This window comes from Ruditapes philippinarum, unplaced genomic scaffold (assembly GCF_026571515.1).
Source record: "Ruditapes philippinarum isolate M1 unplaced genomic scaffold, ASM2657151v2 ctg271_1_1_1_1, whole genome shotgun sequence".
Taxonomy (NCBI): domain Eukaryota; kingdom Metazoa; phylum Mollusca; class Bivalvia; order Venerida; family Veneridae; genus Ruditapes; species Ruditapes philippinarum.
Genome location: NW_026860094.1, coordinates 95856 through 121121, shown reverse-complemented (window position 1 = coordinate 121121; position 25266 = coordinate 95856). Strand labels below are relative to the sequence as shown.

General features: G+C 30.7%; 2 protein-coding genes across 2 annotated transcripts; one reads left to right on the top strand and one right to left on the bottom strand.

Moving 5' to 3' along the window:
* Positions 1 to 54: 54 nt before the first annotated feature.
* Positions 55 to 4496, bottom strand: LOC132758870 (neural cell adhesion molecule 1-like). Its single transcript, XM_060750577.1, has 6 exons — positions 4253 to 4496; positions 3177 to 3494; positions 2801 to 2875; positions 1866 to 2165; positions 955 to 1248; positions 55 to 59 (listed from the first exon to the last, which is right to left on the bottom strand). The coding sequence occupies exons 1-6, from the start codon at positions 4494 to 4496 to the stop codon at positions 55 to 57; spliced, it is 1236 nt and encodes a 411-aa protein (XP_060606560.1).
* Positions 4497 to 9556: 5060 nt separating this feature from the next.
* On the top strand, positions 9557 to 17156 carry LOC132758863 (synaptogenesis protein syg-2-like). Its single transcript, XM_060750569.1, has 11 exons — positions 9557 to 9701; positions 10042 to 10380; positions 11307 to 11636; positions 11994 to 12275; positions 12572 to 12865; positions 13073 to 13375; positions 13759 to 14052; positions 14548 to 14662; positions 15187 to 15233; positions 15674 to 15769; positions 16170 to 17156. The coding sequence occupies exons 1-11, from the start codon at positions 9647 to 9649 to the stop codon at positions 16358 to 16360; spliced, it is 2346 nt and encodes a 781-aa protein (XP_060606552.1). The 5' UTR covers positions 9557 to 9646; the 3' UTR covers positions 16361 to 17156.
* The last annotated feature ends 8110 nt before the right edge of the window (positions 17157 to 25266 follow it).

Below are 25266 nucleotides of genomic sequence, written 5' to 3'. Positions count from 1 at the left end.
CAACAGTTTACACACACCCGTGAAATAACTGTTTTATTATAAAATGCTTTGCAATCAAACTACAATATATATTGCAACAACATACAAATAATAATTTACATGGGTGTAACAGTTAAAAATGTTGACCGGTCAACAGTTCATTTCATCATTGCGCATGCACAGGATTTTCTGGCTTTAATTAAACAGTTGTAAATAAGGAATTAGAAGACATAAGATAATAATATACATGTATAATAGTAGTAATTCAATGTAACAATGTAATTAATAACACGATAATTATAATAGTATAGAAGATCAAATGACCATACGATAATGATAATGGTTATTAAATATTACTTTGTCTTTGTTATATTATTTTTACATATATTTTAAGTAACTGAGTACAGCAAATAAAAAGTACAAATGCATATTGCGCTAACTGTGATAGCTTTATGTAGCCAATCAGAAAGTTAAGTTATTTTCCTATTCACTGAGATAAACTGTTAAATTATTCAATAAATAATATGATCTGAGCTAGGACCTTTGAATGAAAGGGCGGCGTTAATGTTGTATATAAAGTTTTATATTACATACATTAAAATTGTAATGTAAATTTATCATTGAGTAAATGCATATACTCAAAGGCTGAGAAAATCATAAATGACCGATTTGGACAGTGGCAGAGAACAATTTGTTTAGCATTATTATATTTGTTTTTGAGAATATCATAAATATCGTAGTTTTTCAATTGATCGGCTTCTTTTACCTAACAAGAAAATATAAATATTGAATCTGATTAGGTTGTGAGGTGCTTTGCATTTTTGAATTTGTAAAACAGATAATTTTACCTGCTACATTTACAGTACAAACTTTCAAAATGATGTAATTTCATAATCAATATGAAGTGTGATATCTCGGACGTATTCGTGCAATCATAATATTTCGATAAACAAAGAATTAAATTTGGCCTAATACCTCTTGTTTTAAATCTTAGGTTAAGCGCCATTGACTTCCCTATTGAATTCACTGAAAACAATTCAGAACAGTACAACGAATCACGGTATAAGTCAGTTATGGTATAATTTATTGTTCTGTCACCGTCATCATGTATGCTTCTAACCGTCCAATTCTTCTCTACTTCAAGTTTGTATCTCACAATAAACGTTTGTCTTGGGCCGCCATCATATCCAGGTTTCCATTGAAGGATTGTGGACGTGTCTGTAACATACTCTGGCAAAATTGTAAACTGTGTAGGCGGGTCAGGCGTTGCTGCAAAATGTATTGTTTACATGTTTTAAAATCAATTTGTATTTTATTGGATTTGAAAATAGTATGTGTAGCATATGTAAACCCGACCAGTAATTAAAACACACTGTGACGATTTAGATGTATTTTATATAATTACATCATTTAAATGTTAAATGTTATAAGATAAGTTGTTCCCTTTGTATCTTTTGTCTTGTATCTAAACATTTGATATGGTAACGCGTAAAAGCTGTGTTTTGCGATATTTATAACATTTTAAAAGGACCTTCAATATTTTGACCCAAAAGGTCATTACAAAGCAAATGGTTTGAAACGTTAATAGTTTTAGCGGATTAATTGACCTCTGCTACGCAATGTTAATAAGTGACCTTATTTCCTCTGTTAATCAAAAATTGTAAATACCAAAATAAACTAAACTAATAAACAAGTTGTTTAAGGCAATTGTATGACTGTCTTTATTTAAAGACTTCCAATTTCCTGTCTTACGATTGCGTGTCAACATTGACCTTGATTCTAGGCGGTATGGATAAAAATAATAGTAATAAAATTAACAATACAACGTGACATTCTTTTACAATACTTATTCATTACATAAACTCCGACATAAAACATATATATACCATTTGCTTTCAGAAGATAATATTGTACTAATTGGCCAACTGTATTATTTATCATCAGCTTGTAGCTTCCATAATCGTCTTTGGCAATGTCGCTTATAGTAAGACTGGAATAAAGGCCTAGTGTTTTGATTTCGTATTTCTTGTCATTTATCAATATCTTCGAGGAAAAGACGCATAGTTTAAACCATTTGAAAACCGGCATCGGGTATGCAAACGCTTTGAATTTAAATGTAACGGCTACATGTTCTGCACTGGAAATAGTTGTTTTCAGGTCAAAGTCTGGTATTAAAAGTGGTGTACCTGAAATATCAGAAAAAAGTCCTAAACATATATGAGGGCTCAGTGAGAACAAATATTCTACAAAATATTAACGATAACAATTAAGGTAACATATTTAACTTATTATATATGATTACACTGCAATATAATTTTCAAAACTAATTTTAAATTAAAAGTACCAACTTACTTATGGCACTACATATAGCCATGGAAAAATCCGACATTATATTATGAACCAGATATAAACTGTCTTGATGGCAGATTTAGTAGATGTTAACTTAAATTTAATATTTAGTTCCGACATTCAACAACATCTTTTAATTAAAAAGAATGTTATGCAATCCCTATTACTATGATCAAATGAAAAAAACCCTTATCACCTAAACGACCGTTTAACAATTTTTTACTCAATCCTATGAAAGGTCTACTTTGTTATGAATTGTATTGAAACCGTGTAAAGAAGTATAACTTACATCTAACACGTAAAGTCAGTTCTTCCATAGATGGTTTGTTATTGTATTTGTTATGTGCTTAACATTTATAAACGCCAGCATCAAAACATGATTCAACTCTATGTGTATAAATCAAGCCTTTGGATACATTGTGCCACAATTCTTGCTCTTTAAACGACAAGGAAATGGACGATACTGGATTACTGTCAACACTGCAGACAAAATTCTCCCATTTCTTTTCTTTTCCCGTAACAATGAACTGTAATATTCTACTTTGATCTGTAAAATGAATATACAATAAAATATGAAAACAAAAACAATTAAGGAAAACAAAACCTCTTCATTCGCACGAGGACTCACGCGGATACACTTGCTCATATCATACTTGTCATAAGATAATCAAATGATTTTTTAGTAGAGGAAACAATTTGGTAACGTTTTTGTTTCATGAAATGTAGTTAAAACGGAAATATTTTGAGAATAGATTCGCCGAAAATCGTTTGTAAATTTTAAGACGGAGACTTTTCTTTACATTTAACTAATGAAACTATTTTTTTCTAATTGAAAATAATCGATTTACATAATACATCTATATCAAGAATCGCCCTGGATGCTGCTTTCTTTTTGTCATATTTTGGGAAACTTTGGATGACGTTTGCTGCAGTACATTCATACAATCCTATGCTTGCCTTTGTTATATTTGTAAATGTTAAGTTAGGAGAATTCACGTCATTCGTAATATTCCATGTGCATGTTGGGGGAGGATCGCCATCGGATCTACATGTAACAGTAAAACTGCTTCCTTCTTTAACAATTAGTTTATTATTATCTTGTAATACACCACCTTTGGCAAATTCATTTTGTGCAATGAATTGAAAGTGCGATTTACCGGGAGGATCTGAAAATGAAAATGTGTAGGGAGGGAACTTCACAAAAAGTAATAAATATGTTGAAAATAACCATTTACCATTTAAACTTTTAAAATAAAATGACCATTCGTCTACAATGATAATTTAAGTCTTCCTAAGCAAGTCATGAACTGCGCCTCTGAGAAATATTGAATCATTAAATAATTAAGATTTTTGTTCTATGTTATACAATCACATGAATTCGAGTCATTTTCTTCAGATGAAACAGCTATAATTTACTTAAAGTGAATTAAAGTAAATTATTAAAAATTGTATTCCTTGGTCATTAGATACAAAGTTACGAAATCAACTTTGTAGTCACTCATGATTAAATTGTATCATTCTGCAACATTTGTGCATAGATAAAAACATCTTTTTGTTTTGCATGCAACGACGTAGTACTGAATTTTTCATCAGCAGAACAAAAATATCATATATTTTATCGGAGACTACAGAACTATTGTACTTAAATATCTGCATAAAAACAGAATAGCATAAACAATATTCTGATGTGTTACAAATTGAACAAACACAATATGACCTTTACCGTGTTGATGCGACGTAAAACCAAACAAAAAAGTTTCGCAAGCGTACGTCTTATTACACAGTTCAAACTTAATTATTATTTTTATTGAATTCAATGTAATTAAATCTTTGATTGATTATAATTTGCCTATATTACATGTATGAACTTATATGTTGTTTGTTTTAGATATAAACGAAACAGCATATATAAAAACAAACTTACATTGGACATGAAGTGTAACTTCCCTTCTTGTTATATTTGATATCTTATTCGTCGCTTCGCAAATTATTCGGGTATCATTGTCCCGGCGTAGCGGTCTCAAATCAATGCTGCTTTGAGATATTATCATGCGATTATCTAGTTCAGAAATATTGTATACCGCAGTTTGTGTCAAATCTGTCTTGATGCCTTTCTTAGATAATTGTGTCCACGTAATACTTGTAGCAGGTCGTCCTTCAGATGTCATACACGTAAATGTAGTTGTAATATTTTCTTCTACTGTTACATCATTTTCTAAAACGTTTTTGATTTTCACGTACTTAATAGGAACTGAAAAGTAAAAACGTTTATATTGAATAAAACGTCGTAGACTAAATTTCAGTTATATGAATGGCTTATTTAATATGTATATGAAGTATAACAAACGGTATAAACACAGAAAACGTATAGGAAAAATAGACATTGCGAAAGGAGAAGCTATTAGACATTTCTTAATCGCACTGATTTTGTCTATGTTTGATTTAAATGCATGCGTTTGCTTTGAACATATTCTTCTATATATCAGATCGTCTTTAGATAATACACTTGATATTCAAAAACTTATCACTAATATATTGAAATCTTATTTAAATTCATTTGTATTCATATTTTGCCATAATTTATATGGTTTTATTAAAATCAAATGGATATAATATTAGCAGTGCCGTCTCAAAATTAGATCATGATTAAAATTTTAACAATAGAAATCTTAAATTCCAATGAGGTCTACTTTGTTTTTTTGTTGTTTTTTTGTTCGTTTTATTTCCTCATACTTTGTAACAAATTTTTAATAAGTTGGAGCTATGTTAATGTTAAAAGCCATAGAGCCATACATAATATTATATGAATTAGGTCAATATTGCCAATTGAAAATAGCATACAGAATTTTTATATGTTTTATACATGTTATATGAGCGTTGTCGGCTTCAAAAAGATTGGTTAATGGTATAAAATTGAATACTCTTCATACATATATTAACGAAGTTATGTAAAGTGGTATTTCTTGTTTACATAAATAAATGCATTTGCCCTTACCATGAACAAGACATTAGTCGATGAATGCATACAACAAATACGTGCGCATATACAATTTTACGTGCAAGTATCCACACATTGTATAACTTTATCATGTGTCAATATCAAGATGGAATTAAATGGCACACACTGTTATATTATAATGACACTTTCCTTTTACATTTGTGAAAATGTATATTTTCAAGAAGTTTGCTCTTTTTGATAACACATTTGTTTTGTATGTTGGTATATATATACCAGTCGTATGCTAAGGAATCTATGATAATATTTATATAGTTGTACGCTATGTTTTTAAATATATAAATTATTAAACTTGATAAGAACATATTTTTTTTACCATAAACACTGATGTAAGCTAAATTACTCTTCACAAATCCATAGAGACAGTACCATCTGTCGCCATGATTACTTCGATTTACACGCTTTATAATGACATTGAAAGTACCATTACTATAACAACTTGTTTCATAGTATTGTGTGTCGCGAAAAAAACCATCTGGTATACACACTGCTTCTTTCCGAAATGATAAGTACGAAATCTGCTGTGGTGAACTCAAGTTTGTCCATTTTGTTAATTTAGCGTTTTTAGGAGCATTACACGATAACTTCAAACTTGTGTTTTCCATAACATTAACCAGATCTTGTGAAAGAATCAGTTCTGGGGATGCACAATCTGAAATATCAATTTAAAAGTATTGACATACAATTATGACAGTTTTGTAACCTATAGACCTATAACAAAACACGATTTGCGATACGTAAAAAAGTACTTTAAACAAACCTTACATTTTGTTGTCCAAACAAGCAGTAGCGCTAGCCAAAACATGTTTTACTCAACCTAAAACAAACAAAAAATAATGAGATAAAATCCAAACTCCTCTATCGTTATAAAAATGCTAAATTGTGCAAATTAAAAAAAAAGAAAAAAAAGAAATAATAATTATGATAATAATAATAAAATAAATAAATAACAAATGAAAACTGAAGCATTTTTCCCTTATATTATATAAAGAAAATATTCTACTGAAAATGAGGTTATGTAAATCATTTGTATATGTAAATTATGTCAATTGAGCAAATGCACTAAAAACTTTGAATCGTTTTAGTCTTGAAATTAATTTTCTGAATCACAAACCCTGAAGTTGACTACTCTTTGATATAACACAATATTACAAAATTTATAAATCCTACTATACTAATCTAGTCTAGAACTGCCTCACGCTTCAATAAATCACTTACATTCAATTATATTCTTATTCAACATACAGTGTAATGCACGAAAACAAACAGAATAGCATTCAGACCTAGGCAGAGTATCATTTCAATTGTCGTTAAATAAAAATGTCCAATAAGGTCGAGGAAATTATTAACTGGAGAAAAGTAATTGTATTCAGTCTGGTTAGGCTTAATCAGTCAGCTTCAATGTTTCTACTAAAACAGTAGTATATAATAAATTTCCTTTTTACATCATTTATGAAGGAAGATAAATTATTTCCGTTTTTATTATTAGTTTCTGTAAGATCTAAGCATTTGATAGTTCGTTTCATTTTTGCTAAAATACAACAATGTTACATGTTAGTCATGAACTGGTCAAGCACATACTTGTTTATTTCATTTCACTTAAAATAAATCATAACGTGACAACAAAAATCACGAAATCTCAAACCTTCGGAATGTTATAGAAAGAAAAACAATAGACGTACAATTCATTTCTTTGTAGGAGATGCATTTTCAGTTTGACTTAACATGTTCTCTAAGGTCACATTCTTGTTTTTCTCCGAAGAAATAAAACAAAATTTATCAATTTAGACTTTACAAACAAAATATCAATTTCAATTTCTTCTCTAATAACCTAAGATGGAAACATTGAATACAAAATTTGTATCAATTTAAGATATGAAACATCGCACTTAACAACATAATTATTTTTCATCTTCATCTCTCATTACTATGAAAAATGTGTGTATAGGATAATTTCATATTTTACTATGTCACATTAAGAATATAATGAATAAGTTATATCATATATATTTAAGCAATTTTATTCTGTCTTGTAATCATTATCGGTTCTCCTGTGTGTCTTATTCAGTAATGTTGATAATTGTTATTGCATTTTGTTTTGCATGGACATGACACTATACTATTATTAACTAGTGAGCCATGGAAATGACCGCATTTTACCAGTGAAAATCATATCACATTCAATGAATCGTTTGTCAATAATTGTATAATGATGTATTGTCATTGGATATCAGCCTGGTTTTATTTTTAGATTGGAAAAATCCAATTCAGCAAGCGAAATTGATACTCCACCCAGTGAATATGATATGTAACTTGGTCTGTTGACAATAGATTAGATATCAGCTATATTAGATGATATTATAATTACGTTTAATAGTGTTGTAGCAAATCATATTTCAGATAAAACAGTAATTACATACGTTCCACAGACAATTTAATCACTTCTAGAGCTGCTATTTTCAAGTTTGTTGACCGTCAGCAAAAGAGCTCTATCCAGATAAATCGCCAAGTTTACTGCTTAAAACTGAATTGAAAGTGTTTAATTCATCTCCGATAATTTGAGCGAAAATCGATGCAACGATTTAAATCTTTGTGTAATTTTTCACAATAATATTTGTAGAATAATTATTACAAAAAATTGAGTGAGGCAAACGATCTTAAATTTTAGACTAAGATCAAATTGAATATTATTATAAAAAATAATGATAAATAAATAAATAAATAAAAATATTATCAGTTTTGTCCACTAAAAAAAGGAAAAAAGATCAAAAACAACCTCATTGGAGTCCCTTCAATCAATCATCCAATCAGTATAATATTACATCATAATACCAATTAAACATTTGACATTATATAAATAACACATGGGTTTGTGGGTAACAGTAAAAATATCATCCCAAGGAAAATAACGCCTCAGGTTACAGTTATTTTACGAGGGATGATATTTTTACTGTTACTCACAAACCCATGTGTTATTTATTTTACTACCCCGAACAATAACTGTGATGATTTTTTATGATGATTTAATTTTTGTTTTCTTTAAAAAATAGACCATGTGGCCAGGTTTTATGTTGTTACCCTGTAACAGTACACATTTCTTGTTCACATGGTACACTTGCATTAACAGTATAAATAATTGCCAGTGGCCTATGGAAAATTATCATTATACAAAAAGTCAGGGGTAATAAAACAAAATGATGCGTGTTTGTTTGATTGGCACACCGACAACGTATAGGTCATATAGCGCCGTTCAAGCTTTACTGGAGAGGGAATGTTCAGGTGCCCTTCCGTGCATTATTTCAACTGAGAGGAACCTGCGACGTTCTGTCAACTAGCTGTACATCTTCCTCATATGCAAGAATCTAAAGTCCCAGTCAGGATTCTAACCACAACTGTGAGGGGCAAGTGGTATAACAAAATGAAAGAAGTGAAAATCATTAATTAAAGAATTCCCACCATGGTTATTTGAAAGTAGAACTGTACATTTAAATTATAGCATTTACCTTATTTGATGTACTTTTCCATTACGTTTGAATTTAAATGATAATTGGAATTATTCATACATGTGACATTTTTCCTTTTTTATATACCTTAATGAACAAATAAAACACATTAAACATATTACATGTACTGTATACGCTTTAAAAAGACGTACGACTTATGATAGATTTAAAGAATAACATTTTTCTGGTGTATTTTCTTCCTGTTTAAGAAAGTTTTCTTTTATAACAAAGAACAAGTCTCGCCAAACCAGAGTATTTTGATACCCGGCTTACTTTTGTATGCGTAAACCTGCATTATATTTATGTTTTCCCTTCCCTTGGTTTCAATAGTGGTCGCTAAAATCATATTATATTATGTTTGTTATAATGCTAAAATACTATAAACACAAACGGGAACATTAATCGTACTTGAACATCCTACTTATTACTGAAAGCAGGGCTAACAATGGCATGGAGTTATATGTAACTGTAAACTGTAAATAGTATATAATATAATATAATCCATAATTTTAGATATACTAGAATGTTTGGATCCACAATTCTAAATAATATAGTATATTAGATAATGAAAAGAACCAAAAGGAAGTAGACCAGGTCAAACTATTGTTGCACAGCGTAACTACGTGTTTTATATTCTTAAATATCTGATTTGTATAACGTGTTACTTCACCTTTCATGTGTTTATTTAAAAGGAGGAAGTTATTAAATCATGTAAACTCTAACATTGTATTTTTTATACGTATCCTTTTTCGTATCAAATTTTTAAACCTTGGTTAAAGGATGTACACATAACTTTAGTATGAACATGTTTTATTTCAAGTGGGCGTGCCTCGTAGCATTTGGCTTACATCAAGGTAAATAAAACAAACTGATATACATATCAAGAATTTAATCAAGTATACGCATTAATTTTAAGATTAAGATGAGAATTATTTAACTCAAAAGTATAATGGATATTTTCATGTGAGAACCATGAGGTTGCTTTTCTAAAAAAAATATGGCAGCTTTGTGTTAGCAATTTTGTTTTGATAGTGCGAGTGAAAGAATGTTATTTTTATTAAGTATTGTAAAAGTAACTATGTGTATTGAGTTTTATATGTTTCACCTTTCGAAAACTGTAAATTTTCAACTAATAAGGTGTAAAATAAAATATTTAAAAGTCTCTTTAAACTAAAGAGTGTTTTGTAAATACAGGTAATGCTTCCAGTACGGTAATATATCCAGAAATTGCAGACGAAAAATTGAACAGTAATGTGACTTTTAGATGTACACATAGTGGTCAAGGATTTAGAATTCGTTGGAAGACAAACAGCTGGGATAGCATATGTTCATTTGAATTGAATCAGTGTCCTTCATCGACGTTATTTACAGACAAAGGGTATAACTGCACATGCGAAAAAGACGGATTAAATGGAACAAACGCTGTTCTGCATATATCAAACATAACAGCGGCCTATCACAACACATCTTGGACATGTGAAGTGATATATATGCACTATACTGAGAGAGTAAGCGCATCGTTGTTAGTTAAAGGTAAATTATATAAAAACAGTTATTGCATTACTTAATTAATCTGATATTTATATAATATATAAGAACAAATTCCCGATATTACTTCTTTCTGCTAGCAGACCTTGCGATTAAAAACAGAATTATATATGCATGAAATTTCTCTCATCATATTAAAATATTTATATTGTCACTTATGTGTGAGTAAAAATATTGTTCATAAAAATAGATCAATCTAGGACATTTCATGTTCCTTTTTATCTTTTTATCATAATTCTTATCTTGATCTTAAGTATACATTTGTAACTTGATATTTGTCACCTGTATTGTTTGTACTATCACCTATTACAATACATAAATACTAAAGAGAAAAGGTGTAAAGTAATATTTTTGCCCATCAAACCGTAAATGGTGAGTGAACATGTACAAATAAAAGAAAACATTTTGCCATAATTGTGTTTTATATTTTACTATAAAAAATCATCAATAATACATACGACCTACATACATTTATTTAAATATTGTTCAGAATGTTTCGGTTACGCTGAAAAGAGTAATTATAATTTGCAGATTAAATACAGATTTTATATTGTATCGCAATCTTTTTTCATTATTGGTCAATTACCATTATAATAGCCAATCTTTTGAAATATATTATTTATTCAAATCAACTAGACAGCAAAAAAAGAAAGAAAAAATGTCATTTTAAATGTATTTGGTACGTGAATATAATGTTTACGGATTTTGTTATCATAGAGTTAAAACTCGAAAGCAAAATGTGTTAATTATTGATCATGAACATTTGTTCCGAAACAGAACTTGATTTATAGATTCTTCAAATGACATAATTCGCCTCTTGTCATTTATAACAATTAAATTGTAATCTCAAAATTAAGTGTTTTAACAAATTAATTTAAAGCTTTATACAATGTTTATATGATTAATTTCAGTACCTGTTGTGAAAATAAATATGACTCCATCTGTAGACGTTATGACAGTTATCGAACATTCTAAAATCCAGCTGAATTGTACCACATCATTTTCGCGCCCGATTCCCAAGGTTAATTGGATTATTGCACAGACTGATGGTGAAGGAATCATTAACATCCCAGAAAATGATGTAGACTTCAACAACGAAAATGGCTTTACGTCTGTCACAAGCATGTTTGATTACTTACCAAATAGAACAGTAAATGGGTGGAAAGTGTACTGCACTGTGTCCATAACTGAAATACAATTACAAGAAATCCGATCTTCTCACGTTTTACTTAATGTCACATGTAAAATTTCTTTTGTTGTTTTCTTATGATATAAAATATTTAACTCCGATTCTTTATATTAATGATTCGTTATTCAGCAGTCGTCAAGTTGACCTTTCTTGGACGTTAAAAAAGGCATATACAATTGATAAATATTAATTATATAACATGTATTAATATTGTATATTAATCTATTACATTGAACAAGAAACCAAACATGATTAACCTTCTTATTTTCTTATCAAGAACACTATAAGTTTAATTAGATATGGGAATACATAGACATTGATTTTTATTGTCATACATAGATTCATGGCATCGTTATCTAAATTGCTAATTAGTTCATAATGTTCTAATTTTTGTTCTGTATACTCATAGATCCGCCATGGATCGACCCAATAGAGGACAGTTTTGTCGCTGAAGGATCTGCATTTAATTTTACATGTCCAGTTCATCACGGAAATCCAGATAATACATTTGTGGGTTGGACAAGGGATGGTGACAATAGAAACTGGACATCACAAAATGCATTTATAAATAACATCACAAAGTATGATGATATGAATTACAACTGCACAGCGTATAATATCATGTCATCATCTAATGACAACTACACAGTGCAAGGGATAACAATTCAAATATTCCATCTGAATGTCGAGTGTACGTTCAAAATGTATTTGTTTTATATAAAGACTTGATATCCAATCATAGTGTTATATTACGGCTCCTTTTATACATTAATACATATCTAATTAGTTAATGCTATACAATCGCTTGTTAATTAAATCTTTTTGTTGATAAGATGAATATTCGAATGGCAAGAATAACTGTATAAAAAAGTAAACGAAAATATCTAATTAATGCAATAGGAAAAGTAAAATTATAATCAATCATATACATTTGTTCCGGATATGAGATATAAAGATATAAATAATAATGATCCTTAAATGTTTCAGACAAAGCGGATGTTTACGACTTTTACGTTGATGGATATCTCTCGGACAAGAACATAACAGTCAAAGAAGGTGACAATGTCACATTTCTTTGTTATGTTGATAGTAAACCTTTATCTAATACAACTATAACAATACGACACAAACAGGAAGAATACATGACAATAGGAAAAGCCAACATTAGCTACACTCGTTGGTATGTTAACTGTTTTGATGCAGGAGAATATGTGTGTAGTGTGAGGAACAAACACAATATTGAGGAAAGATCATCACAGATACTGTACATTGAAGTCATATGTAAGATATTTTATTTGTTTATAGATCTGTATCAAGTATCTAAATAACAGTACAAAACCGTTAACAAACCTAAAAACCAACCATTTCAGTTTTATTTGGAATAGATCGTTCTTTTTAATGATAGGTTTTAAAAGTTCATACAAAATTTATAGCGAAGCATATGTCTATAGGCATTTCATTTTCTGTAATATTTAGAGTTTGTTTAAGGTTCTCCGATGTCAAATCCATTGGAACCAGTAGCTTACAATATAACGACTCGAGGAAATGATCCAGCAGTCTTCAGTTATTCATGCTTAGCATACCCATTACCAACAATTGTGGTTTGGAGGAAATTTAACGGCTCAGATTCGACATCACTCACTACCGACAGCGACATTAAAATCACACAATTAGACTTAAATTTTAGTTTGACAATAAAGAATGTCTTGAGGACTGATATTGGTCTGTATAAATTGACGATTGGAAACAAAGTCGGTTCGATTGAGCAGATCTTTACACTTGAAATAGAAGGTAATTTTTATCAGAATTAGGCAATAGCTGAATGGAATCGGAAACATTATTCAATAGAGTAATAAATATACTTTTAAAAAGACATATATCATTTAGGGTATGTAACCTGTTTTGTTCAATGACCTTACAGGTATTCCCAACCACAAAGCAAACAATTTCATTAGTATGGAATATTTCGAAGACGCTTTGTTGACAAACAAAAAAAAAAAAAAAAGAAAAAAAAAACGGAAAAAAAAAACAACTTCTTTAATCAATGTACACTAATATACATAATTATGATGTTCTTTTAACTCAAACTTTTATTTCAATGCTCAGCTTTACTTTCATCGATTGTAAACCACGAGTTATTTGTAAAATGAAAGTGACAGCTGTTCTTTTTATAGATAAACCAGATCCTCCGTCAGGATTCCATGCTATTGCAGAATTGATAACTGAATCGACTATCGCAGTTCAGTGGCTCCCTTCATTTAACGGCGGAAGACCCCAACACTTCGTATTAAATTACTCAAAAAGTGGACTTGATTGGATAATGAGGGTTGTTCCAAGTAGCGGAGATGCTCTTTATAATCTAACACTGAAGGGTCTCTCTGGTGGAACATTTTATCGGCTGTTGCTTTACTCAGAAAACGTAATTGGGAGATCTAAACTGTCCGACGTTCTCTATATTCAGACAAAATGTATGTTGATTAGACAATTATGATGCACGAATACTATGTTTCATATAGATATTTCTGCATAAATTTATTTGAAATATCTATCCCATATTTTTGTTTGGTTTGGTTTTTTGGCGCACCAATACAATTTAGGTCATATGGCGCCGAAACAGGAAATAGAATTTGGCTAAACTCGGATGTTCAAATCAACATCACCTGCTGAAGTTAAGATATGCATAGGCTCTATTAATTCAAACCCATTAAGTCGCCTCTATCGATCACGGTGGCTGCAACTACGATGCCTCGATCAGAAATGGCATACCTCGGCCACACTTGGGTTGATCCCACTTAATTTGTGATAACTTGTTTTGCTATTTTCTTGATGTACTTATTATTATCTTCATGTAAATAGTTTTTCCTAGAAGTTCAGAACAATTATTTACCGTATCAGTGTTGAAGTATTTACAAAAGGTGTAAATGTTATTGTTTTATAACGTTTATTACACTTGTTTATTATAGTGTCACCCGTAAAAGAGAGCGACTTTAGTGTAGTAGGGATTGCAATTGGAAGTGGAATTGGCGTGGGGTTTTCTTCTCTTGGATTTCTTGCTGGCGTATGGATATTTAAAAAGAGGTGATCGTTTCTTTTTGTCTTATCTAGCCATAAATGAAAACGTTGTTTCTTTCTTTTTTGGCTCACACGCGTTAGTATTTTAACAAGGAAGTATAAGGTCGTATTGATTTTGAAAGACGCTATACACATTTTTAAAAAACGCTGTGTTTCGTTTTCAAATACTTGAAGTGCATACTACATTATGCTCATATTTCTATAGTCAAGTTGAGCTGAATTGACTTTATATTTAAAAAGATTGACTGTTTAAATGGTGTTTGACCAAAAGTTTACATCCGAAAATGTTTATTATAAAATTTAAAATCTGCCTAAAATATTAAAAGACTGTCCCACTCTTTTTATAAATTGAACGTTACAGGTAAATTCTAGATGATATTTACAAACATTTCGCTTGAATCCGGGGGTTATTTATTGTTTATGCGAAGTAAATTAATAAATCAAAAGGAATTATGGCAAAATGATAATTTATTTTGACTCTCCCCTGTTCACTCACTATATACCTTTAGATGGTCACGTTTTTCTTTTAGATCGAAGCGAAACAAGAATACGGGAGTTTCCTATGTAAACATGAAAAGTAAGCGTGTTTTCTTACTTTTATGATTTAAAGAAAATGTCACTTATGCATTGTTATGGTCAGAAAAGTAACAAAATCTCAGAAACTGAAAAGACTAGATGATTAAAGTTGAAATAAAATTATTTAAAATTCCCCTTCATAGTGTAACAGCAAGAATCTGTTTAAACTAGTCAAACGTCGGATATATGTTGCATATAATTTATATTAGATTCTACTTTTTTTCTTTTATAACTTACATTTTGAAATATTTCACAAATTGTGTTGATGTTAAAGTATTACATATACGGTACAAGTGATTTAATCTAATTATACCAGTTGAAGTTACGAAAGGATAACACAACATCTCGAATTACAATATTGTATAACTGTTTATTTCATTTATAACTTCATCCTTAAGTTTAATCATCACGGTTGTTTCATATATTTTCTTTTAAATATAGACGAGAAAAGAAAACAACAAAAAGAGGAAGACAATGTTTATGATCAGATAGATGTGTATAACAAGGACCAAATAAACAAAGAAACATGCAAGATAGGTAAATGTTAACTCAATAATTTCATATTTTTAAAACAAAATATCATGTTTATAACATCTGTTTTGCCTTATGATATAATATTTGACTATTGATGATTTTATCTTAATTTTTTTAATAAATATATATTATAATTTAATTTTGATTGAACATAATGATCTGCATGAGGAAAACAATATACATTACAATTTGCATCATAAAAAAGATGATTTTTTTTATAATTATGGACCTCTTTATACTGTTCAATTATAAATTATGTTTTGTCATTATAGTAATATTGCTATAACTGCATGCATGTCTTTAACATCGTTTTGGTTAATATACTATTCAGATGAATAGCAACACATAAATAAATTGTTATTTTAGTCTTCCGAATGTAGTATTATCACTGTATATTTTGTAGTTACAGGAGATGACAACGACCATGCTATATATTATCAGAAACTAAAACCAACTGATTTGGACAAGAATCAGTACAATCAATTGCCTAGTATGACTGAAGATATTCCAGATTCCGATGAAGCACATGCATCGTCAATGGAAGGGAATGCAATACTTGAAATTTGCGAATCAACTTACATAAATCTTATTTAAATGAAATACACGTTAAACGTTCAGTATGTGGCATTTATCTAAGGTATAATATATGGACCTCTAAGGATAAGTGATTATTATCTCCGGAAAGCAGACTCCAAATGAATGTAAAAATTGAAAACTTTTGAGATGACAACAAGAATGAGTATTGTACGTTGTCTTTTTTATATGAATAGAAAAACAGTGAAATTATATGTAAAGGTTGGAGATATTTATAGTTTTAATGTATCTTTCGTAATAAAGTCTTCATTTTAAATAATATCGACAAAGTTGGTTTAAACTTAAAAGTAAAAAAAAAATGTATATTTTTTTCTTTTCTGTTTTTTTTTTACTTTCGAAAAGATTTGGGATAGAAATTGCGTAAGGAATTCCTTTTACTTCGAAAACTTGATGTTAGATTAATGTTGAACTTAATGTAATGGTAGCAACAATACGTTTAATAGTATAGCATGTGACCAAAGTAATTAATTTCACAAGAAAATTTGATTATAGCGTGACAAAGTCTTTAATAATTAACTAAGATATAAAATGTAAAAAGTTATTAAAAAACGAAATATCAAAGGTTGTTTGTAGATATATCTAAACCTTTAAATGATCAACTGCACAATTGAACGCTATACTTCCATTTGTGCAATGAACTATTGATGATTGATAAAACCCTAAATATATACAGGTTTAATTACTTGAAGATTTCAATTGGACTTTTTTATCTTTATTTAAAAACAGAAAAAAACATTGTCATTTTCAGAATATGATATTAACGATTTAAAGGCAATTTCTTTCCTTTACATTTATACATTGACCATTTATTAACAAATGTTATTTGTGCGATTTGTTTAGTTATTAATATAATATCGTTTTATCAATTCTTATTATAAGTTAGTTTCAATTTTTTTCTTATTATCTTAATAAATGTATTTTTTAAAAATCCAAGTTCTAAATTATGACTATTACAAAGTCATGGATAAGGTTAATGGAACGTTTCACGTTAATCGGACAAAACACCATTTCCGACGCATACAAAAAATATATAAACAATGTTAGTAGCTTTAGAAATTCATATTTACATTGTAGTAGAAACAAACCTAATAAATTAGACAAATTTATAATCATATGAAAAGGGCTGTCCTTTATCAAGTGGTAAAAGACGTTGACTTCAAAACACTTGCCTCTCACTGCTGTAGATTCATGCCGCGTCCTCGAAGTCTACATTACTGTTGTGAGAAAGCTATTTCAGCTAGCTTACAGTACATCGGTGATTCCACTCAGGTGTCAATTTGTGTCTGAAATAATGTAAAGAGGGACACCTGAAAACAGTTTTAAAGATCTTACCTTCCCGTTACATGCCGAAAAGTCTATAAAGCATTTATACAATACAGGTCAAATAATGTAAATGCTAAATTGCAAAACAATGCAATAAAGTCAAATGTATGGACATAAACAATTTCGAAATATTTATTGAAGGCATAACCATAAAACATGTAAATCAGAAAAACTGGAAAAATTTATAAATTGTGACATTGTGGAAAAAATATGCAGCCTGAAGTGGACTCGAACCAAGTACCCTTATAATACATGTTCTAGGCAATACAAATAAGAAACAAGAGCCACTACTGCGCCATATGTCACATTGGGATGAAAAGAATTATGAAATTTGACAGAGATTTAAACCAGTGACCCTCCAAACATCATACGATGGATGTACCAACAAAAACGATCTGGTGGCTTACGCATTTTCACTCCTAAGTCGTCAATAGTTCTTTTTCTTAACATAATTTTAGAAAAATCAGCCAAAATTAACGTTGATATCAAAATGCTTAAGATGAGGATGCCTCATATGCTAACATCCAGTGTAGAAGTATGCTAGAAAAAGAAAAATAGGGGCCATAACTCGCAACCAGTAAATATTCCTGGAAAGCAGTAAATTCATTTATGTCTAGAAATTTACATATAGATATCTTAATAACATCCGGGGGATGTAGAAGTCATAAATCTATATACATTTTTATTGATAACACTCATAATATAATATATTATATATGGAATTCAACTTGGTTAAAAGAATTTTTTAGCTCACCTGTCACAAAGTGACAGGGTGAGCCTTTGTGATCGCTTTTCGTCCGGCATCCGTCCGTCCGTCCGTAAACTTTTACTTTATGCCTACGTCACATTACAAGCGGGGACCGGCCGATATAGAGGGATCGATGGGACACCGTTGATAATTTGAGATCGGAGAGAAACATTTCAATCATGTCCGGAAAGAAGTGGGCTGTCATTCTCCCTCTGTGGTCAGTTAGGTATTCGGAAGGTTTCCGAAAGGTACTCGCCCGGACATCCGGTGAAAACCCTTGGCGTCTTCTTTCTGGACACCGGTCGATATTCTTAAGGTACCCGGCAGACTACCGTACGATAAATCTCCAGTTGCCTTCCGTTATCTGGCCTGTTTGCAACAATCGTACTGTGACGGTAAAGTATACGTGCGATATCTGGTCGGCTGTCGGACGGTATTCGTTTGGCATGCTATCCCATTTTCCAGTCGTTATTCACACTCCCTCTATTGTTGGAATATTTCCTCTTCTCCTCTTATTTCTCCCCAACCCCTTCTTTGTTTTCTGTTTTGGAAGGTATATTACACTCTGAAATCAAAGTTTTCCATAAAAGATTGTAAATGAAACTTGAAAACTTTTAGTAACCTCCATGGACGTGTGTGAAAACTGAGAGAATATATGTGTGTAATTGAGTTTCTAAATACTTACCATCGGTTGCCCGTATAGGCGAGTCCTCCAGAAGAGTATTAGTCGTTCTAGATGTTGGAGGACAGCGCAAGATACAGATAGCAAGATGCCCTAATTTCAGAAAAATATGAAAAACAAGATCAATAAGGAAAGTGGCGTTCAATGAACGCAACCCCGACACTATCTAGCAACACAGGATGACCAACATCAAAGAGCCAAGCAGGACCCAAACAATCTTCTCCTTTTTTACCTATCAAAGTGTTTCAGCACTCATACACGGGACCTCGCTTAAAGTCTCGTCTAAAAGATTCAGTTGGTAATCCCGGGAATCGAACCCACAGTGTACAGATTACAAGTCCAGCTATTTAACCGATTCAGCTCTGCACGCTGGCTAATGAGGAATGATGGTGTTATTTATGATTTACCCTGAGGACTTTGGCAGTAATGTACATACCAGAGCACAGTTCAGCCACCGCATCGTTCAAGCAGTTAAACAGTAATAATCTTTTTCACTTTCGCAAGGTACTGATAACATCTGTACAACAAAAGTGACCTTCACCGTCGTCCGAGAATTGAACACGGGTCAAAGCCTTGCCCAACGCTATCCTTACGGACATTTTAGGACCATACGTGTGACGTACTGCGTCCATCCGGGTCCCGGTCAGTAACATGTCGAGACGCCTTCGGTAACCGCTCAGATACCGCTCGGAAACTGGAGGAATATTTAGCGCCCAGGAGGTAAAATTTCTAACAGGTATGTAACCGATAACAAAAGGTGTCCGGTCGGGTATCATCGGAGGGTATTTTACCGTGTCTGCTACGTTGCACTGGCGATGTACCGGATGCCGGTAGAAAATAACTCTGTACTAAAATTCTCCGATACCCGTACGGTGCCCCACCGGTCACTTGACACCGGAGGGTCACCGGCCGGAGACCTTTAAAAAAATTGGCAATTTCAGCCCGTTCAGACATCGGTACTCGATCGTAAACCTAATCGGAGTGTAATGTGACGCAGACTTTAAATGACATCTCCTTATTAACCACTGAGCCAATTTGATCCAAACTTCACAGGAATGTTCCTTTGGTAGTCACCTTAAAAAATTGTTCAAAGAATTTAATTCCATGCAGAACTCTGGTTGCCATGGCAATCGAAAGAAAAATCTTTAAATATCTTCTTTTAAAAAACCAAAAGAGCTAGAGCTTAGATATTTGACATGACACATCTTCTTGTGAGTGTCTACCAAGTTTGTTCAAATAAAAGCCATGGGGTCAAAATTGGGCCCGCCCTATGGGGTCATTGTTTTCCCTATATGCATTTAGTAAAAACTTAAAAATCTTCTTTTAAAGAACCCAAAGAGCTAGAGCTAAGATATTTAGTATGAAACATCTTCTAATGAGTGTCTGCCAAGTTTGTATAAATAAAAGCCCTGGGGTCAAAATTGGCCCCGCCCCAGGGGGTCAGTGATTTTCCCTATATGCATATAGTAAAAACTTAAAAAGCTTCTTGTAAAGAACTCAAAGAGCTAAAGCTAAGATATTTAGCATAAAACATGTTCTTATGGGTGTCTACCAAGTTTGTTCAAATAAAAGCCCTGGTAGTCACCTTTAAAAATTGTTCAAAGAATTTAATTCCATGCAGAACTCTGGTTGCCATAGCAATCGAAAGAAAATCTTCTTGTAAGTGTCTACCAAGTTTGTTCAAATAAAAGCCCTGTGGTCAAAATTGGCCCCGCCCCGGGGTCATTGATTTTCCCTATTGTGTATAGCAAAAACTTAAAAATCTTCTTTGAAAAAACCCAAATAGCTAAAGTTTAGATATTAAGCATGAAACATCTTCTACAAGTGTCTACAAAAATTGTTCAAATAAACGCCCTGGGGTCAAAACTGGCCCGTCCCAGGGGTGTCATTGTTTTTAACTATATGTGTAAAGTAAAAACTTAAAAAACTTCTTTTAAAAAACCCAATGAGCTAGAGCTTAGATGTTTAGCATGAAACATCTTCTTATGTGTGTCTACCAAGTTTGTTCAAATAAAAGCCCTTGGGTTAAAAATGGCCCTGGCGGACGGGAGGTCATTGTTTTTCATTATATGTGTGTAGTAAAAACTCAACATCATGAAATATCTTCTAATGGGTGTCTTCCAAGTTTGTTCAAATAAAATCCCCGGGGTTTAAACTGGTCCCTCTCCGGGGGCCTATATACAGGGGAGCGACCTCAGGGCCATCATGGCCCTCTTGTTTATACCTTAGATTGGATTTTACAGCTTTTCAGTTAGCCCATATCTACAGGAATACAGCTATGCCTATGCAAAATAAATACTATTTTTGTTTGTATAACGTACAATTGACAATAGATTAATCTTGGCAAAATGACAAATAGTGCAAACAGTGCATGGGTCGTAAGTTCCAAGTAATATTGAAACAGAGAAAGGATAAAATCATTATAAGCAACCCAGTGTAGTCATGACTTTAAATACAATAAGTACAATCTGTCTATAAAAGTCAGTTGATTGTATAAAAATAACACTTGTCTTTTAGGGTAAAAGTTCATATCAGCAACCCGAGGCGGGGCTGAACTAACATATTAATATTGTAAAATATTTTAATATAGTAAAAAGTTTACATGTGCAGGGCTGCCAAGGGTGAGAACTTGAACATTGCGTTTTCTTTAGTCTTTATACACTACCTACCCTGGGGAATATTGCAAAACAATTATTGATTTAGTGATTTTTTTTTCGAGAATGATAAATCGAAATCATGCCATGTGATATCACATTAGGCTATAGAGTAAAACGTTTACGTAAGGCTATAAAATAATTATCAAACCTCAAATTCAAAATTGTTCTTAAACACTGCACTTGCTACAACCTTGTGAAGTTTCAATAAGATATATTTCAAAGTTTAGAAGTTAACGGCCTCACACGTATCATTTAAAAGTATATATACAGTTGAGTTCACACTAAAGGTTACACAAAGTGCACTAGGAGTGCACTAGAGGTGCACTACTAGTGCACTTCAAAGTGCACTAGTAGTGCACTACTAGTGCACTTCATTAGTGCACTTTGTAGTGCACCAGACCTATTATATATATTCAGCAGTTACCTTTTATTTCAATGAATAGCAATTTGACTTTTACAAAAAGATAGATAAATATAGATATCTGTTTAATAGTTTTTTATGATAAATTTGAAGTTGAGAATATTGGATTTTGTAAAATATGGCGTAGAATATTAGAACAACAATTCTTTTAAGTCATTAATTTTACTGATTTTGTACTTTAAAACTTAATTGTTAAAATAAGTAAATATAAATAATTATAACTTTAATGTTGGTAAGTGCATAAATAAACAAAATTAATTGATATTTAATAGGATTCTATTTCATTATAATCTGGTAATGAAATATGAAATGCTAATTAAACAAAATTTAGTCAATTTTTTTTTTTTGGTTTCTTTTTTTTTGGGGGGGTGGGGGGGGTGGGGGAGAGGCAAATTATACCAATTAGTTATTTTTTATCATAACTTATGGTTGTTTTAGTTAAAGGTAATGATTTTAAGCATTAATAGCCTTTAATACATTAAAGATTTAATATGTTTATAATTGGCCAAAATTTTGTCAATTTTATCTCATTTATAATCTTTTTTACCTTCTGAAACTGAGATTTACCTAAGATTAATGTAAATGATACATATATTATTCTAAAAATAAATAGTTATATATAATGGTGATATATTAAGTATTGATCTGTGTAGATTAAGTATTGATATGTAACTGTGGGACACTAGTATACTTTAACTGATATGGATATTAACAAAAAGGTTAAAAAATCTTTCAATTCCATTTTTTGAGACACACCAATCTTTTCTTTTCTTTTTTTCATGCATTGTAGCATAATAATGCAATATGATTATTTTTAAGAGTTCATTATAAAATGCAAAAAAATTTCAGTTTTCTTTTTTGTACTACTTGTATAGAAATTTATTTGCACCATCATTTACATTGCCTCAACTTATATTCATCATCTGCCTTTTGTTATTTACCCTGAGGGACTATCTTATCAGCAGGGTACTATATTAAAACACCAATACACAGCATGACTTTTGACACTTCAATCTTCTGTATCTGTTTTCTGCTCATGTATGGTATTTTATTAAAAAAAAACAAAAACAAAAAAAATAAACAAAATAAAAGGTTTGCATTGAAGTGAAAAGGAAGTTGGAAAAGTTTTATAATCATGTATTCAAATATTTTCTTTAAAATATATTATTTTCTAAATGTGTTAAAACTGACAAGGCAAATTTGTCAAATCTATAATAGAAAAAATTAACATTTCCCAGTTCATAAACTAAAAGATGATTTTAATGCAGAATTGCAAGAAATGTGGATACATATTGATATGAAGTCTTTCCAGAATAGTTAACACTGATATTGATTTTTAACCAGATTTTTATGATAAGATTTGAAAATTCCACTTCAAAGACAATAATGACAATAATATCTAACATGCGTTTATGCCATTATTATTATTTTTTTACATTTGATTATACAAAAATTATAGTTATTTATCGTAGATGTCTTACATGTATTTTGGAAAAAAAACACAAGAAATTTTAAATAAATATTGCATACATCTGCATTTTTGTTATTTACCCTGAGGCCCTCTTTTCAGCAGGAGACCAGTATAATGAAAACAGGCACTATCAGAAAAATACAAATACACAGCATAACTTGAGACTGTCCTCTTGTATAAAAGCATTCCTTTTATACATTAACTTTTTAATATAGAAATCTTAAATCAAGTTATCAATTTTATTTATTTCATGCACAGATATATAAACTTAAATTAAGCTCCATGATTTCATGGAAATTTTTTAATTATTTATATCTTTAAAAAGTATGCAAGCATTTCATGGTTGAAAAACATAATATCACAGTGTATGGATTGTTTTAAAATCAATGAATTAATATTCTCTTTCAATCTTGAACATGAGGAATTGCCTCTTAAGTTATATATTATTATGCAGAGTGGCAAGAAATGTGGAAAATTGGATAAATACAGAATTTTCCGCTTTAGAGACAATAATATCTAATATGCATTTATGCCATTATGATTTTTTATTGTATATGTTTGATTATACAAAAATTATTGTCATTTATCTATATGACTAACTAGCCTGAGTGCCAATGCCTGATGAATCCCAGGCTTATGTCTAACATGCATTTTCAATTTTGAGAAAACCAGGGAATTTTAATGCATACTTATAATCCGCAAAATTGACTGTTCTTCGTTATTTACCCTGGGGCCCTCTTATCAGCAGGAGGGTGGTATAATGAAAACAATCCATCTCAGTAAAATACCAATACACAGCATGACTTGAGATTTACCTCTTCAATAAAAGTATTCCCTTTTTACATTAAATTTTTAATATTGAAATCATGTATAAAGTTATCAAATTTATTTATTTTATGGATAATATTTTAATTATTTATATCTGTAGTTTAAAACATTTGCAAGCATTACACAGTTGAATACTAAATTATCACAGTATATTGATTGTTTTAAAATCAATGTATTAATATTCTCTTTCAATATTGAACATGAGGAATTGTCTCTAAGTTATATATTATAGAATTAATATTTTAGCTTAAATATAAACCTTTCCATGATTTGTTTTAGCTAATATGAAAAAAAAAGTTTATGTTGTTACAAACTAAATTAAATAGGTCAGAATTATCACATTTATTTTCCCATTTGTACCCTAGCAAAATTGAAATACATGGCCATTAAAATAGCTTTAAAAACACTTTTACGCAATTATCCATTAGGGAGAATATTTGAGTTTAACCTTATTAATTCTATAAATTTGATTTTAAGGGGTATTATTTTACACTTACAGTTAAATACTGGTAAATAAAAATATGATTCCAATAAATATTTTTTTTAATTTTAAGCTTTAACATGATATCACCAAAAATGTTTAAATTTTCTTATTTGTATTCATGAATAGGCCATATTCCCAAAGTTTTTTTTTCTTACAGCAGCTTAACAATAGATGCCCCCTGTCACTTGATATACAATTATCCAATAAACTATTTAGGTGTCAGTCACCTTCCCTGGCCAGCCTGGTCATATGGTCTAGTGCACTAGAAGTGCACACGGTGTGCACTTCTAGT

Excerpts from the sequence above, each read along its gene's own strand:
- LOC132758870 (XM_060750577.1), bottom strand. The coding sequence starts at position 4,496 with ATGACATCTGAAGGACGACCTGCTACAAGTATTACGTGGACACAATTA. Across the intron at positions 2,876-3,176 it reads TCTTGATATAGATGTATTAT|ATCAAAGTAGAATATTACAG; the intron begins GTAAATCGATTA and ends TTCATTTTACAG. Across the intron at positions 1,249-1,865 it reads TTATCTTCTGAAAGCAAATG|CAACGCCTGACCCGCCTACA; the intron begins GTATATATATGT and ends TACATTTTGCAG.
- LOC132758863 (XM_060750569.1), top strand. The coding sequence starts at position 9,647 with ATGAACATGTTTTATTTCAAGTGGGCGTGCCTCGTAGCATTTGGCTTA. Across the intron at positions 12,866-13,072 it reads ACTGTACATTGAAGTCATAT|GTTCTCCGATGTCAAATCCA; the intron begins GTAAGATATTTT and ends AGTTTGTTTAAG. Across the intron at positions 14,053-14,547 it reads TCTCTATATTCAGACAAAAT|TGTCACCCGTAAAAGAGAGC; the intron begins GTATGTTGATTA and ends TGTTTATTATAG.